This window comes from Mauremys reevesii, linkage group 1 (genome assembly GCF_016161935.1).
Source record: "Mauremys reevesii isolate NIE-2019 linkage group 1, ASM1616193v1, whole genome shotgun sequence".
Classification (NCBI taxonomy): domain Eukaryota; kingdom Metazoa; phylum Chordata; order Testudines; family Geoemydidae; genus Mauremys; species Mauremys reevesii.
This window is the reverse complement of record NC_052623.1, coordinates 16,220,746-16,238,225: the sequence shown is the minus strand read 5'-3', so window position 1 is coordinate 16,238,225 and position 17,480 is coordinate 16,220,746. Positions and strand designations below refer to the sequence as shown.

Here is a 17,480-nt window from a genome sequence, read left to right as displayed (position 1 = left end):
GATGCACTCTGGTTAAGAGTAGACAGGAGGTATGGGCTCCTGGGCCTTTGGGGAGAAGAGGCTATGCAAGCAGAGCTATGGACCAGCCACAGCAACATGGATATTTAAGAGCAGATTGCACAGGGGAGGAAGGCAAAGGGGTATGACGAGGATCAGTAGAAATGCAGTGTGAAAGTGACAGAACTGCGCCAGATATATCAGAAGACCAGGGAGGCCAACAACTGATTTGGTGGTAAAAGCAGCAGGTCTGCAGCTCATAGCAAACTGCGCGCCATACATGGCAGAGACTCCACCAGTACCTTGCAGACCACTGTGGACAACTCAGGCAAGCCAGAGACCCCTGCTGTGAACAGCCAAGAGGAGGAGAGGAGAGATGCAATGGGGTGGTCAGCTATGCTGTGAGCCAAGACCTGTTTGAGTCTAGTCAGTTCCACCAGCTGAGTGCAAGGATGAGCGCAAGGAAGGGGAAGGGACCTCAGGTAAGTATGTGCATCCATTTTTCCTTACAATGTTTAAATTTAAAAATGGCACCCAGCCCCAAATTAACAAGACACAGGTATCAACTTTTCACCATTTTACTCATATGAGAAGAGGTAGAGGTACAAACAAACAGATGTAAAATCTAAAACCCCTCCAACGCATCATCAGGGATCTACAACCCATCCTGGACAATGATCCCACACTTTCACAGGCCTTGGGTGGCAGGCCAGTCCTCGCCCACAGACAACCTGCCAACCTGAAGCATATTCTCACCAGTAACTGCACACCGCACCATAGTAACTCTAGCTCAGGAACCAATCCATGCAACAAACCTCGATGCCAACTCTGCCCACATATCTACACCAGCGACACCATCACAGGACCTAACCAGATCAGCCACACCATCACCGGTTCATTCACCTGCACATCCACCAATGTAATATACGCCATCATATGCCAGCAATGCCCCTCTGCTATGTACATCGGCCAAACTGGACAGTCTCTACGGAAAAGGATAAATGGACACAAATAAGATATTAGGAATGGCAATATACAAAAACCTGTAGGAGAACACTTCAACCTCCCTGGCCACACAATAGCAGATCTTAAGGTGGCCATCCTGCAGCAAAAAAACTTCAGGACCAGACTTCATAGAGAAACTGCTGAGCTTCAGTTCATCTGCAAATTTGACACCATCAGCTCAGGATTAAACAAAGACTGTGAATGGCTTGCCAACTACAGAACCAGTTTCTCCTCCCTTGGTTTTCACACCTCAACTGCTAGAACAGGGCCTCATCCTCCCTGATTGAACTAACCTCGTTAGCTCTAGCTTGCTTCTTGCTTGCATATATATACACCTGCCCCTGGAAATTTCCACTACTTGCATCCGACGAAGTGGGTATTCACCCACGAAAGCTCATGCTCTAAAACGTCTGTTAGTCTATAAGGTGCCACAGGATTCTTTTCTGCTTTTACAGATGTAAAATTGGCATCTGATATTCATTCCCCTGTTGGTTTAGGCAGGTGGAGAAGGGGGGCACAGGAGTTTATGTACATAGGAGTATCCCTTGCATCTCCTGAAACATATCCATGAAAAACTTTCATGGAGATACTGTGCAATCCTCTCCGAAAGGTTTCTAGAGATGGCTGCCTTTGGCTGGGGCTGGCAACCAGTGCTGCGGTGAGGCATTCCAAAAATGAAGTGTCAATAAGCAAGTCTTCTTAAAAGTGTCTATGGGAATAAGAAAAGTGAGTTCTGACACTTATCCTTCCCTTTCCACAATGATTGTAAATCCAATGGTACATCTGTCTGTAGCTGCTGCTGTGGCAGCCTTGAGAGATGTCGCCTTCACATTTGCAGAATGCCTGATTTTGATGAGGAGGAAAAGAAGAGGACTAGAGAGGCCATGTTCAGTGAGATCCTGCAAGCCAGTACTGCATTGGTCTGCAAACAAAAGGCCTGGAGGGCCACCATGGCAGAGAGCATGGAGAAGGAAAGGGCAGACAGAAGAAAGGTCCAGGAATGCCAGCAGGAAAAGAATAGGGAGATGCACCAGCACATAATGGGTCTTCCCGGGCAGCAAACACAAATGATGCAGACCCTAGTGGACCTACAGGTCAAAAAAAAAAAGAAAAAAAAAATCCCAGGAATCCTCACCCTTTGCTGACCTTGGAGAATTCCATGGTAGCAGTTCTCTATACCCCTCAACATTCCACATGGCATCATGGGCCGGGATCCTTATCCCTCGCACTCCACTCCGGGGAACAAGAAGGAAAACCACAGCTTCACATACACACCAGCAGTGGTTCTCACAGATCAGTGTATGTAGCCACGACGGGCTACATTTGTGCACTGAAATGGACTGAAATGTTTGTTTGCTGCCTTTCCAATTTTAAATTTCTGTTCTCTGAATTTATGTTCAAAGTTTACCCGTTTCTTGCATGACTGTTTTTGCCACTCAATGAAGTTCTATTTGAGGAGAATACAATTATCTTTATTAGTTCACAATGCATGCTGCAGAATGCATAGCAGTACTCAAAACACGCAGTACTTGTAAACAAACAGGAAGGACCACATAAAACATAGATTCAGGAAAACAGTCATTTATAAATGTACAGCAATCACTACACAATTCTTAGCAGCACCCAAAGCTCCAGGCCAGAGAACACTGCAGCACAGAACTTTACTGTTGCTGACTGTTCATGTGCTCTTTCCAAGCCTCCCTCAACAGCTTAGCTCCACACTGAATCCCTTTAGTGGCCCTTGTGTCTGGCTGTTCAAAGTCAGCAGGGAGCTGCTCCAGCTCCACCTGCACCTTGAAGGCAGCTTTTCCCGCCTTTGCCTCACAGATATTATGCAGGACACAACAGGTAGCTATAACCATTTGGATCTCAGTGAGAAAAATATCCCATCTAGTGAGTAAACACTACCAGTGTCCCTTCAATCTATCAAAAGCACATTCAACTGTCATTCTGTACCTGTTGAACTGGTAGCTGAATAGTTCCTTGATACTGTCGAGATGGCCAGCATATAGCTTCTTGAGCCAGGAGAGCTAGATCTACTCCAGCTACCCCAGAATCACACCTGGATTTCAATATCACTAATGGTAATCTGATGGTTGGGAACTTATGTCCCTGCTTGCAGCTTTCTGAACAGTCCTCTGTCCTTAAAGATGCAAGAGTCTTGCACCTTCCTGGATCAGCCCACATGGATATTGGTGAAGCATCGCTCGTAATCCACTAATGCTGGCATAACCAGAGAAGGAAGAGTAGCCTTTTCTAATGATGTACTCTGTCCTAGGTGCTACAAAAGGGATGTGCGTGCATCTATTGCCCCACTGCTGTAAATCCATTCACTATGGCCTACACATTGCTGAGCCTTACATAGCAGGAGACAATTAATGGCCCTACACATTTTTATGACAATGACCCCAACTGTGGATTTTCCTACTCCAAAATTATTTCCCACTGACTTGTAGAAAACAAGCGTTGCAAGCTTCCACAGTGCAACTACCATTTGCTTCTCAGTTATCAATCCAGCTCTCATTCTGGTGTCCATGTGCTGGAGTGAGCTCAGCACACAAATCAAGAATGTGGCTTTTCGCATCTGAATGTTCTGCGGCCACTGCTCATTGTTCAAACCTGCATTACGATGCGATCCCAGTGCCTGTTTCTCTGGCCCAGACGCAGCACGCCACCATCTGAAGCTGCTCTGTCACTGTCACTAACAACCTTGAATTGTTTTTTGCCATGTCCTTCAGCAAACTGTCCTTAAAGAAATCATCATGTCCACCATTAGTGCAGCACTTCCAGCAGGTCTGCAAACACAAGAGGATCGTGTGTCCTGTATTTGCTGCGTTCATGAGAATAGTACAGAAGTCTGCGGGCTCCATACTTCTGTCAAAGATGGCGAACACTGAAAAGTGCCGCACAAGTTTGTGAGATTTAATTAAAAAAAAAAAAGGTGAGAAAGTTATGGGATATGGATGACATTATGGGATAGAGAAAGTTGCATGCTGGGAACTTGACCCCTAGCTCCCAGAGATCCTGGAAGACTCATTTGTACTCCACACCTCACTGCAAAAAGTTCCCAAAAGGCACTGCACCAGATGACGGTGCATGGCACACTGGGATACCTACCCATGCCGTGTAGCCTTTTTCATCGACACAAGCACTCCTGGTGAACACATGCAGTGCTGACGCAAGCAGCCAAGTATGCATTCGCACGAGTGATATACAAACTCTGAAGGTTGTACCTTAATGTAACTTGTGTCAACCAAAGTTTGTAGTGTAGACATGGCCTAAGATGTCAGTAGTTCTGGAACCGGCTAACTGCCAACATTTTCCTGAATTGACTGAATGGTAGGAGGAATAAATGACCTTTGTTTTAGAAAAGCAAAGAATGCTTAGAATTCTCCATATATAGGTAAGCAAGCATATCTGTAAGGATTCCACGTTTCTCTGGAAGAAAGTCACAATTAAACAAAATACTATACCTTCCTCAGCTGGCTTTCATATTCCTCACGCAGTTCCCCCGGTTTGCTTAATTTGATGGGTGCTCTGAATATAAAGTCTAGAAAGAAAAGAAAAAAAGGAACATACTTTATGTATGATAATTAGGACTATCCTCAAGCTGCCCTTGTTACATTGTCTTGCTCTCCCAACTCAATACACAAAAGTGTTCTGAGAGCTAAGTGTCAAGCAATAACACTTTGCTATTCTATAGTACTTCTAATGGTCTCCAAGCGCTTTACAAGCAATTAAGCATCACAACCCCCCATGGAGGTGTTATCTCCATTTTACACGGATGTAAACAAACAATAATTAAGCAACTTGCTTGAAGTGTCACAGTGAGTCAGTGGCAGAACCAGAAATAGAAACCAGTGTTATGCTCTACTACAGTGGTCTCCAAAGTGGGGTGTGCGCACCCCGGGGTGTGTGCAAGAGGATCCTTCAGGGTGCAGCAGTTCAGGCAGCTTTTGGGGGGGGGGCACTTCGGGAGTTCGGGCAGGAGTCCGAGCGTTTTTTGTCAGTTTGTTTTGCTTGGGGCGGTAAAAATGGTAGAGCCGGCCCTGCAGCGTGGCAGGGGTGCGTGCTCAAAATTTTTTACTGATAGAGGTGCGCGATCAAAAAAGTTTGGAGACCACTGCTCTACTAGACCAAACTAGCAAGATCATCTACAAGTCTTTACTTACAAAGGCAGTACAATATCCTTATTCCTATATGTCTCTTGCTTCCATTTATCAGCATACCTATGAGATCTACATTCCATTCACCTACACATTTTGCAGTTTGAACTTCTCAATTAGCTGTCTTATTAGAACTATAATTAGAAAACAGAGCTTTTATTTTGTTTGCAATGCAGAGTAACTTCAGCAATCTTAAGTCTCACATACAATTTATTCAACTCTTTCCATAGTACACTAAAACAAAAATTTGTTAGTCTTTAAGGTGCCACAAGTACTCCTGTTCTTAAAACAAAACTGAATAAGTACAGGTCTGTCGCATCTTAGGGGCATTTAACATGCACGATTTCAGCTTTACGCAGTCAGCAAAAACAAAACAAAGAAAAATAACAATTTTAATACTGTTTCTGTAGTGCGGGCGATTCCGCCCGCCATTACACTCAATGTAATTTTGACTATATGCGATTTTCGCTTTACGCGCTGACTGCGGAACGTAAGCCCAGCATAAGATGAGACAGACCTGTAGAAACAAAACCAAGTTTATCATATTGGTGAACAGTCATTTTTAAGCTTCTGCAGCAGTAGGTTTTGTTACTCTATTAAGTTCTTAATGTCAGCTTTAAAAGTCCCCACCCACTTTGATACAGCACAAGTTACACTCTAGAGTCAGAGAAATTTTTAAGAGGAATCCAAGAGAGAAAGCAACCTGAAAAAAATGTGTTTCAATCTGAGTTCACCTACTCATTCAGGAAATACCCATGATGCAGCATTAATACAGGCAAGCTAGGCCTATTTTATATAAAATGTATGGGGTTTTTTTTGTTCTATAATTTTCTTCAACCATCCCCAACCTCCACCAAAAAAAAAGGGGGGGCGAGGGGGGATAGGGGGAAGTAAAAGATTTTATGAAACGAAACAAAACCACAAACCATATACGTTTTTAAGCAGATTTATTCCTCAACCATACGAAGGCATACAGGTCTGTCTCATCTTACACTGGGGTTACATTCCACAGTCAGCTCGTAAAGCAAAAATCACGTATAGTCAAAATTACATTGAGTGTAATGGTGGGCGGAATCACCCGCCCTACCGGTATAGTATTAAAATTGTTATTTTTCTCCTTTTTTTTTTTTTCCCGACCGCGTAAGGCTAAAATCACACATGTTAAATGTGTGCAAAATGCAACAGACCTGTACTTATAGTCCAAAATGAAAAGTTCACAACTGTGTAACTAACTCAAAAGAACACAACAGCAGAGTCTCCAGCCTACTAACTAGTGAGGTCCTACCGTTCTTTTGTACCTGCTTTTCAGTATCAGTATCTACATCAACTTACTTGCTTTTTACAGTCACTTGCCCATCAAAAAATTTCAGCCATGCTAAAAACACACACTCAACTGATAGAGAGCTGGCTGGAAAGTACAGGCATTTTAAAAGTTGACAAAATTCTGAATTCAACTCTCTTGTCTTCCATGATTTTCCAACATTCTGATGCAACAAAAACACAAGACAACCTCCTTCACAAGGCTGAATTTGGGGTACAGATCTGGAGCTTCAATTTTAAATGCTAGAAAGAACATAAGAATGGCCATACTGGGTCAGACCAAAGGTCCATCCAGCCCAGTATCCTGTCTACCGACACTGACCAGTGCCAGGTGTTCCAGAGGGAGTGAACCTAACAGGTAATGATCAAGAGATCTCTCTCCTGCCATCCATCTCCATCCTCTGACAAACAGAGACACCATTCCTTACCCATCCTGGCTAACAGCCATTAATGGACTTAACCTCCATAAATTTATCTAGTTCTCTTTTAAAACCTTGTCATAGTACTAGCATTCACATCCTCCTCAGGCAAAGAGTTCCACAGGTTGACACATTTATTAGAGTTAGAATGAGAAGCAGACACCTAGTACATGCAAAAATATGAAGACTGAAAAATAAGATGAACTAGCTAGCTTTATATGGAAACATTATCAGAAGCCCTGTTCATCTTCCAGAAGCTCCTACACTCTGCCAAACCAATTCCATCCTTCATGTTCATAACTCCATCCATTCTCAATAGTTAATCCCTCTCCCTAGTCACGCCCCTCTCTCTTTGAGAATTTAGGGCATGTCTTCACTAGCAATGTTAGAGCGCTGCTGCAACAGTGCTTTAACATGGCTGTGTAGCTGTGGCACCAGCGCTATGAAAAAAACAACCACCCACCTCCATGTGGGGAATGGCTCCCACCGCTGGTGCACTGTCTACACTGGCACTTTACAGTGCTGAAACTTGCAGCGCTCAGGGTGTGTTTTTTCACACCCCTGAGCGAGAAAGTTGCAGCGCTGTAAAGTGTCAGTGTAGACAAGACTGTCACTCTTGGTTTCCTGGCAGACATCATAAAAACTTTGAGGGTCTCCCTGCTTCCCTTTTTATATTTTAAAGTAGTAAATGTTTTCATTCACAGTCAGAGCCTAGTGCTTTTAAATATAAATTATGTTTATGCAAATATTTCAGTGATACGGAGGTGCAGAAATGGGGGCAGGAAGGAAGAAAGCCCTGATAAAATCTATTTCTTCTTTTATCTTCAGAAAAAGAACAGGTTTTTCACAACCTACAAAAGATTTAAAGATGTGAACATTGAGTAGGAAAAGTCATTCCTTAGAACAATCCAAGGACTATAACTAGGAGCTAAGGACAGAAATTAAGAAAATTTAGGCTGAAAAAAAAATCAATAATTTCTTTCTGAAAGTGAGATCTAGTAAGTAGCCTGCTCTCTCAAAGGAAGTTATTTAACTAGACTGGGCAAAGCACTAGAGAATGCATTGCAGGGAAGAATCCTGCAATGCCAGAAAGAGAGAGACTAGATGACCTAGTAAGTCTTTTCCATCTGTATGATAGTAAAGATGGTCTTAGAGAGTGGAATTCATTCTTCAAACCCTAGCAAACACTTACACTATCCTAAGGTTTGGACAATTTATGCCATATAATTTTGTAATATCCCCATAGCCATCCCAAAACATGCAGGCAGTAGAAGATATTAACTCCCAAGAGTCAGCCCCTAGCAGCAGCAACCAGAGCAGCACTGGGACAGAGGGAGCAGGCCATCAGAGACCTAGGATGCTTTCAGAACCCTTGACAGCAAAACTGTGAAGTATACTGAAAATGCACAAAGGAGGAATAAGGGAAGGTGTAGATGCTGATTGGGAAGGAGACATACAGAAGGGTGAGGCAACAGGCAAGCATTAAAATAAAATATAATAGAAAGGGAAACACTTTGAGTCAGCAGTGGAGGAGCATACTGGCCGAGAAGGATTCATATATTTCAAGGACAGATGGGACTTTGTAATAATCTCCAAAATCATCTGCCTGCTAAAACCTGACAATAGCTACGCAGCAAGTATGGCAAGACTGCTGCCTATATGCTGACCAATACTGTCTCATAGTTTCCTTCTGCTGCCTCATCTGTCAGTATCCACCTGTTGTCTGTTTTCTGATTGCACACTCTTTGTGGCAGGTACTATGTCTCTTTGTTCTGTGTTTGTACAATGGCAGGCGCAGTGGGGTCCTGGTCTATATGCAGGGTTCATAGGTGCTACTGAAATACAAATAATCTACTCCAACCTTCTGCAAAATATGAACCATAGAATTTCACTCAGTGGTTCCTGCTTCCAGCCTAATAACTTGCAGCTTAACGAGCTCATGCATTTTAGAAAGACTTCCCATCTTAATTTAAAGACTGCAAGTGCTGAAGAATTTACCACATGCCTTGGTAATCTGTTCCAATTGTTAATTAGGGAGATGGTGGTAGAAGGGATGGTTCAGAGGGGAAACAAATGTAAGTAATAAGATTAGTTGGTACCTTTATGTTTTGCTCACATCTGTGTATTAGGATTTGTCTGACTTGTGGTTTTAGATTATAAATTCTTCAGGGTAGGGACCTTGTTTTATGTGTGGGTACAGCATCTAGCATAATGGGGCCTCAATCCTCACTGGGGCATTAGGGTTCCGCCATATAATAATTTAATATTTACATTATTACCAGTGAGTTAACAAACAAGTGCCCTTAAACTGCAATGCTAGACGCAGGCCTAAACTGTATCTAAATTATTATTCATTTTTACTATGGCAAATATTAGACAGCATAATGGATAAATTAGTCTTTTGAAAAAAATCCTTAGGTATAATCTGTGCCCTCTATAATAGGCTGGTTCTGTACCAATGTTATCTCTGCATGTTATGGCCAGAAGAGAGTGAAATAAAGATTTCCCCAATTCAATTACCCCCATGCTAGGACAGGGAAGTCACAAACATCCTGCTTCTTGAAGCTCTTTCATAAGTAACATGCCATTTTATGAATGACAGCAACACACTGAATACAAACTAGCTGCCAGATTCATGAAGGCCTACTAGAACTGGGGGTAAACTTCAATTTGTAAAGAGATATTATTTCTACCTAGAGAGGCTTTGTTTCATTTTTTAATGCAGCGGGAATAAAATAGGCTCCCACCCTACAGAAGACACAGAACTCTGAGCAATTCTCAAGTGTTTGTGTGGAGAGGGAAAGGAAAGGGTTTAATTCAGTGTGTGTGGAGTGGGGTGGAGGGGGCACAAAAACTATAGTTTGAGTTATAGATAACTATTTTCATTCTAATACATTTTTGCTGCTAAGTGCTCTTTCTTCAGCTGTCCCAATCTCCGCTGGTCAACAGAATGAGGCACCAAATGCTGTCTTCAGCTAGGAGTCATTGTCACTTGTACAGCAACTCCCTCCTTCTGTCAGTCTCCTACCCCTATCCCTCCCTTCATGTTGTTTGAGCTGTTTCTCCCACTGGGGGCAGGTCTACACTACAGCCGGGACCAATGCTCCGAATCTATCCACTGGCGGTCGATTTAGCGAGCCTAGTAAAGACCTGCCAAACTGACTGCAGATCGCTCTCTAGTCGACCCCTGTACTCTACCTCCCCGCCCCCCATGAGAAGAGGAAGGAAAGTCCCCTGCAGTAACTCAACCTAAGGTACGTTGACTCCAGCTACGTTATTCACGTAGCTCTAGTTGCAGAGTGTGGGTCGACTTACCGCAGTAGTGTAGACAGAGCCTGGGTCCTTATCTATCCTGGGAAATGCACTGTTTAGAGCAGTGGTTTTCAACCTTTTATCATTTGCAGACCCCCTAAAAAATTTCAAATGGAGCTGTGGACCCCTTTGGAAATCTTAGACACAGTCTGTGGACTCCCAGGGATCCACAGACGATAGGTTGAAAGCCGCTGTTCTATGGTAATGATAGCCTTTTGCAGACCCCTTAGACATAGTCTGCAGACCCCCAGGTTGAAAAGCACTGGTGTAGACAGAAGCTACTAACAAATCAAATGTTAACTATTTGGCCTTTGTACGAACAAGACCATTCATATTTAAAACACATTAACTGGACAGAGGAGTTGAGGTAAAATATTTTCAAGCTAACTATTTTTCTAGTCTACACAAGGACACTAAGGGCAGAACTGTGTTTAACATCATGCTTATTAACACACTTTCTAACAGGATGCACTTGCCCAGCATAGACAAGATCTGTGTTTCTGCCTCTCATTTGTCTCCCTTCTTACACAGGGTCATATGTTTCTTTGCCGCCATCCCCACGGCCACCATCAGTGCTTTCACAAAATCAGAAGCACAGTGAAACTGACATGAGCCTCATACAGTTCACAGTGCAGAGGGCTTTTTGTCTGGATTGCTTCTGCTGGCAGTTAGCCTTGGGTTATGCACTCCCATTCCCTCCCTTGACTCTTAAGGAATTTATCTTCTTTGTACAATGGTAAAAGTTCTATTTTATTTTAGTATATGTCCAAAATTAAGTTTTGTTAAAAGGGAGTCTACAAAACTTAGTTTTAGTTTCAACAACAGAACGTTACCTCACCAGCATGAACCTCCTGGATACTATTATCAGATTCAACAATGGAACCGTACAGACTATATGCAAGAAACCCATGGATCACCACACTTACCTTCACAGACACAGGCCTACAGTACATAATTATTTCAGTACAACTATGTCGCTCAAGGGTATGAAAAATCCATACCCCACAGTGATGTAGTTATACTGACCTAAGCCCAGTGTAGACAGCGCTATGTTGGTGGGAGAAGCTCTCCTGCTGACATAGCTACTGCCTCTTGCGGAGGTGGATTAATTACGCTGACAGGAGAGCTCTCTTCCACCGGCATAAAGCACCTTCCCTAAAGCGCCACAGCTGCCCAGCTGCATCAGTGCCACTGCGTCAATGCAGTGAAGAAATCGGTTATCTACAGCCAGGCACTCGGATACCACAGGATACGTTTCAAGAAGAAAGGCTGGTATACACACCTTAACACACTTAAAACTGACTTCATCAAACAAGGACACTCCACCAGAGAAATAGATTGCATCATGGAATCGGGTACCCAAATACCCAGAGAGAACCTGCTTCAATGGGGGGGGGGGGGGAGAGAAATCAAAACAAAACCCTCTGACTGCACACCCCTAATTGTCACATACCACTCCACACTGGAACCATACAAGGTATCATCAGTGAGGACCCCATCCTGAAAGAAATATTTCCTGAACCCCCTCTTCTGGCCTAAAAACATCCCAATCTCATCATCAGAAGCAAGCTCCCCACAGAACAGGACCCACCAGTTCAAAGTGGCACTAGGCCCTGCTACAACAACTGATGCCAAACCTGCAGCTAAAATTCCACTGCTACAATGATCAATATCCTCCCAACACACCTTTCAAAATCCATGGTCCTACTCATGCCTATCACAACATGTGGTATACCTCATCCAGCGCACTAAATGCCCCAACAACATGCCTGAAACGAGTCCATCACTATGCTCTCAAATGAACTCACACAGAAAAATGATAGGAGACAAGAGCACAATATCAGCCATGAGTGAATATTTTTCACGGAACGACTGCTCCATGTCTGACCTCTTGGTCCTCATCCTCAGGGGAGTATCATCTCCTTTTTCTGTGTTTTGTGTGGGACTCAAACTGGTAGACATACGGTAAGGTGGCCTCAGACCACATCTATTGGATCTACTCCTACCTTGCCTGTAGGACCTGATCCTACTTTGTGAATCCTGCAGAGGCTTAGGCTTGAGTTCAGGACTGAGGTGCTGTGTACATTCCCAGCAGCAGAAATTTAGGCACCATGAGAATTTAGTCACCTACTAGGTTAGGCAGCAGCTGAGCAGGGGTTATGAAGATCTGAATTTTGGATGTAGGCATCTAAAGTGTCAGTTGGGCACTTAAGTTTCCCTCGTGAATCCCACCCCAAAGTCCTGTCTACATTATTTTAACTGTAGCAGAGGAACATCACTGTTTTAACACTTCCCCTACATGGAGTCTCCTAAAATTTTTAAAGCTAAGCCCAGTTCCCTTTCAACACTGCTATTTGTTAAAGGCAGAGACTTAAGAGCAGTCTACAGGTTCATCCACGCCTTTAACTCCTGCAATGAAGACAAACCTTATGTTAATGTTTGAGCATGAGAAAGTGAAACTAGCTAGTCTGTAATCTGTTTACACTGACCAGTCTCCAGAGTCTAAACATCAGCATTAATGGTGCATTGCTAATGAAAAAGCATCAGTGGTGAAGAGTTAATTTTTCAAATGATCAAGTGTTATAGGTAGAACTTTTAGAAGAAAGTTGTTTGTAGTGAGTGTTCCCTCAACTGTGTTGCTGTCTGCTTTACAGATGGACAAGGAATTAGCTAAAGGAAGTGATGAATTTAGTACTAGTAAACATTTTGCCAAGAAGAGACTCCCTTTGGCACTAAACTTTTCTCTTTTCCTAACACCATACAGATAAACTGACCTTACTTTATCAGCTGACTAACCTGATGCCAAAGAAAATACCTCAGTAATCATTTACTTCTGGACTATATATTTTGCCAGCTACAAAATAATTCCCAATCTGCCATCTCAGTCTATAGGAAAATTTTCAATTCCTGCACCCAAAATTGTGGCAATGAGTTTTAAAGACTTTGCTCTATTACATAATCTGAAGCTAAGCATATACAGAAAAGAGGAATAATACATTATCCACCACCCCAAGATCCCAGTCTGCCCTTCATTGACTTTTCTAAAATAAATTCATGTTGTCACTATTTGTTGACTAAAATAGCCAAAAGATATTTTAATACAGTAGTTATTTTATTTCCTTTCATTCTTCTCCCCTAAAAACAGACCTATTACAACTCACTACAGATAAACTTGTTAAAAGCTCAACATTGTAATAATGTTGGTTTAAGGCAACTGCCATGTACTCACAAGCTTAATTCCAAAGTATTTTGTCTTGAGATATCACTTATGAATATCTCACACAATAACCCTGCATTCACTTCAATGGTAAGAACCACTGGTTTCTGTCTACTGCCTGCTTACATCCATAAAATAATCTAAGTCGGATGCTTAAGGACCTTCCATCTAGATTTTTTGCTCTGGTTCTCCTCAACGCACACCCCAGTCAATCAACATTTAGGGTGATGGGTAACCAAAGGACAGCATGAAGGCAAATGCAGGTCAAACACTATAAATGCTGCCCATAGTCAACGCCAACTTTTTTATTTAAAAGAACCTCATAACTCGGTTAAAAAAAAGAACTAGATAAATTAATGGAGGACAGACCCATCACAGGCTATTAGCCAAGACTGACAGGAACACCACCTCATGCCTCCCAACTGCCAGAAGGTGGGCCTGGGCCACAGGGAATGGATCACCCAAAACTACACTGTTCTGTTCCTTCCCTCTGAAGCATCTGGCACTGGCCACTGTCAGAGATAGGATACTGGGCTGGATGGACCATTGGTATGGACCCAGTATGGCTGTTCTTGTCAACTGGTGTCCAGTCAATTTCAAAGAGTTATTTTAAAGTAATTCTAGGTACTGCCCTTGACCCAGAGCCCGTCTGTCAATGTTTGTGATATTCAAATCACACTGGGTTAGCGATTCATGCTTTTTTCTTCCATGTTGGTATGACACACACAAATAAAATGGGAAACTGATTACCTATTTAGAGGACACAGTACAACTGATTAACAATATCATGTAGTTAAATGTAGAAATGAGAGAAGTGTCAATGACACCTTTCCCTCTACTCTTTCAATTCACCATTTTAAGAAGTTATTCTAACATGAGCAGGTCAGCTCAAGAAAAATTGAGGGTCTGTTTTTTTTTTTAATTGATCTTGTCTCTTGACTACAGTTGCAAGGCCAACCCAGATGGTCTGAGAAGCTACCAGCTTCAAGATGAGATGCAAGAAGTTGTATGTTAAAGAAAGAGGGTTTGCAATCTGTTCTAGTTTACTAAAAGGTTGCGTGGCCTTCAGCCTAATGGTTAATTACTGATGTGACAGGATATGTAACCCTGGATAACATATCCTCCCTCTATGTAGACCTACCATTTTTGAAAATCAGTCCCATTGGACAATGGCATAACTTATGCTGAGAAGCAGTAACAAGGAGGCAAGCTAACACCATGAAAACATAATCACAATACATTATGAAAACAAGGTCTTAATCCACCCCAATTAGAAAGATTGGGGCAAGAGAGCTCACATGTCGCTGAGTCAATGTTTCAGGCTCTCTGTAGACTGAGGCAGATAGCCTTTTATGGATTATTTATTTGGAAAGTTCACTATGCAGCTATGAAGGCTAGAAATAACTTTAAAAGGGTGTGAAGAATCTGCACAATCTGAGCATCTCTCTATACTGAGCCCAAAACTCAATCACTCCAGCCCCTCTCCTGCACCCGCATTCAGCAGAATACCAGAGAGAAAGAACCCAGTGCCCCCCATGAGCGGAGTGCCAACACACTAATGAGCTGTGCCCCAGCAGACTTAGTGCATGTAATCCCCTCATCCCTCACTGTGTGACAGTGGTGAGAATAGCCTCTTCCCAGCCCAGAGTCCTGCCCCCAGGACTGAGACCTAGCATACTCAATACATGTAAGCCCCATACCCCACTGTGTCACTGATCGGCGGGGCGGGGGCGGCGCACACCCTCCACAGCCCAGCACCCTGCCCTGGCTGAGCCCCATGCACTCAGTGCATTTAACCCCTGCACCCCAAGGTGTCACTGATCCCAGGGGGAAGGAGGGCCCCCACAGCCCAGCACCGAGCCCCACGCACTCGGTGCATGTAACCCCTGCACCCCAATGTGTCACTGATTGGGGGGGGGCGCACACCCTCCACAGCCCAGCACCCTGCCCTGGCTGAGCCCCATGCACTCAGTGCATTTAACCCCTGCACCCCAAGGTGTCACTGATCCCAGGGGGCCACTCCACAGCCCTGCACACTCAGTGCATGTAACCCCTGCACCACACTATGTCACTGATCCTGGGGGAGGGAAAGGGGCCCCTCCACAGCCCAGCATCCCACCCCCTGGCTGAGCCCCACCCACTCAGTGCATGTAACCCCTGCACCGTGTCACTGATCCCAGGGGGGGGACACATCCTCCACCGCCCAGCCCAGCCCCCTGCCCCTGGCTGAGCCCCGCACACTCAGTGCATATAACCCCTGCACCCCTATGTGTCACTGATTCCAGGGCGGGAGGGGCCCCCCACAGCCCAGCACCCCGCCCCCGGCCGAGCCCCGCGCACTCAGTGCATGTAACCCCTGCACCCCAATGTGTCACTGATCCCAGGGGGGAGGGGGGCCCGCACAGCCCAGCGCCCTGCCCCCGGCCGAGCCCCCCACACTCAGTGCATGTAACCCCTGAACCCCCATGTGTCACTGATCCCGGGGGGAGGGGCCCCCCACAGCCCAGGGCCACGCCCCCGGCCGAGCCCCCCACACTCAATGCATATAACACCTGCACCCCTATGTGTCACTGATCCCAGGGGGAAGGGGGGCCCCCACAGCCCAGCACCGAGCCCCACGCACTCGGTGCATGTAACCCCTGCACCCCAATGTGTCACTGATCCCAGGGAGAAGAGGGGGGGCCCACAGCCGAGAGCCAAGCCCCATGCATTCAGTGCATGTAACCCCTGCACAATGTGTCACTGATCCTGGGGGGGAGGAGGTCCCCCCCAAAGCCCGGGGCCCCGCCCCCACCCAAGCCCCGCGCACTCAGTGCATGTAACCCTTGCACCCCAATGTGTCACTGATCCCAGGGGGGAGGGGGGCCCGCACAGCCCAGGGCCCCGCCCCCGGCCGAGCCCCCCACACTCGGTGCATGTAACTCCTGAACCCCCATGTGTCACTGATCCCGGGGGGAGGGGCCCCCCACAGCCCAGGGCCCCGCCCCCGGCCGAGCCCCCCACACTCGGTGCATGTAACTCCTGAACCCCCATGTGTCACTGATCCCGGGGGGAGGGGCCCCCCACAGCCCAGCGCCCCGCTCCCGGCCGAGCCCCGCGCACTCGGTGCATGTAACTCCTGAACCCCCATGTGTCACTGATCCCGGGGGGAGGGGCCCCCCACAGCCCAGCGCCCCGCCCCCGGCCGAGCCCCGCGCACTCAGTGCATGTAACCCCTGCACCCCGATGTGTCACTGATCCCAGGGGGGAGGGGGGCCCGCACAGCCCAGCGCCCCGCCCCCGGCCGAGCCCCGCGCACTCGGTGCATGTAACTCCCTCCCCCGACGGCGCAGCTCGGGCGAGGCTCCGGAGGCGGCCGCACCTTCGTCCGGCGCTCGCTGCTCCCCGCCTCCTCCCGCGGCGGCGGCCCCGCTCTGCTGCCGGCGGGCCCAGGTGGAGAGGCGGCTGCGGCAGAGCGGGCAGCAGAGGCCCGGGCCCTGCAGGCAGCGCTGGAAGCAGGAGCGGCAGAGCGAGTGGCGGCAGGGCGGCGTCACCGCCTCCACCAGCGCCTCCCGGCACAGCGGGCACTCGGCCCCCGCCTCCTCCTCGGCCTGCGCCCGCCGCCGCCGGCCCCGCCGCACCGGAGCCGCGGCCCGGCCGCCAGGGCCCGCCGCCGCCATCTTCTCACCCTTGGAAGGGACGGAGCGTTAGGCCGCGGCGCCGCCCACCTCATCCATATTCAGCAGGGCGGGGCGGGTAATATTCATGAGCCCGCGCGGCGCCGTGGCTTGTCCCCGCCCCCTCGGGAGTATTCACCGGCCGCTGCCGCGGTGCGCGGCCCGTCGCGTGCAGGCTCCGGACGTTCCAGTGCGCTCCCTGGGAGCGGGGGGGAGCAGCCGGAGCCCCTCCCCCCCCGCCTCGGCCAGCTACCCTCCCCCACCACTCCTCCGCCTGAGCCAGCGTGACCACCCCTGTACCCCCACCGCCCCTCCCTCCCCGCCAGCCTGCCCTCCCCCGCACCTCCACCCCGCCCCGCCTCGGCCAGCTACCCTCCCCCACCACTCC

General features: G+C 46.8%; 1 protein-coding gene across 1 annotated transcript in view; it reads right to left on the bottom strand.

Annotated features, from left to right (window-relative positions):
- Positions 1-17,095, bottom strand: part of RNF169 (ring finger protein 169) — a 40,488-nt gene extending 23,393 nt beyond the window's left edge. The window contains exons 1-2 of the mRNA XM_039532963.1: positions 16,798-17,095; positions 4,476-4,552 (exon numbers count right to left, since the gene is read on the bottom strand). Of these exons, the coding sequence (XP_039388897.1) occupies positions 4,476-4,552; positions 16,798-17,095 (375 nt within the window). The remainder of the gene's footprint in view (positions 1-4,475; positions 4,553-16,797) is intronic.
- Between the last annotated feature and the right edge of the window lie 385 nt (positions 17,096-17,480).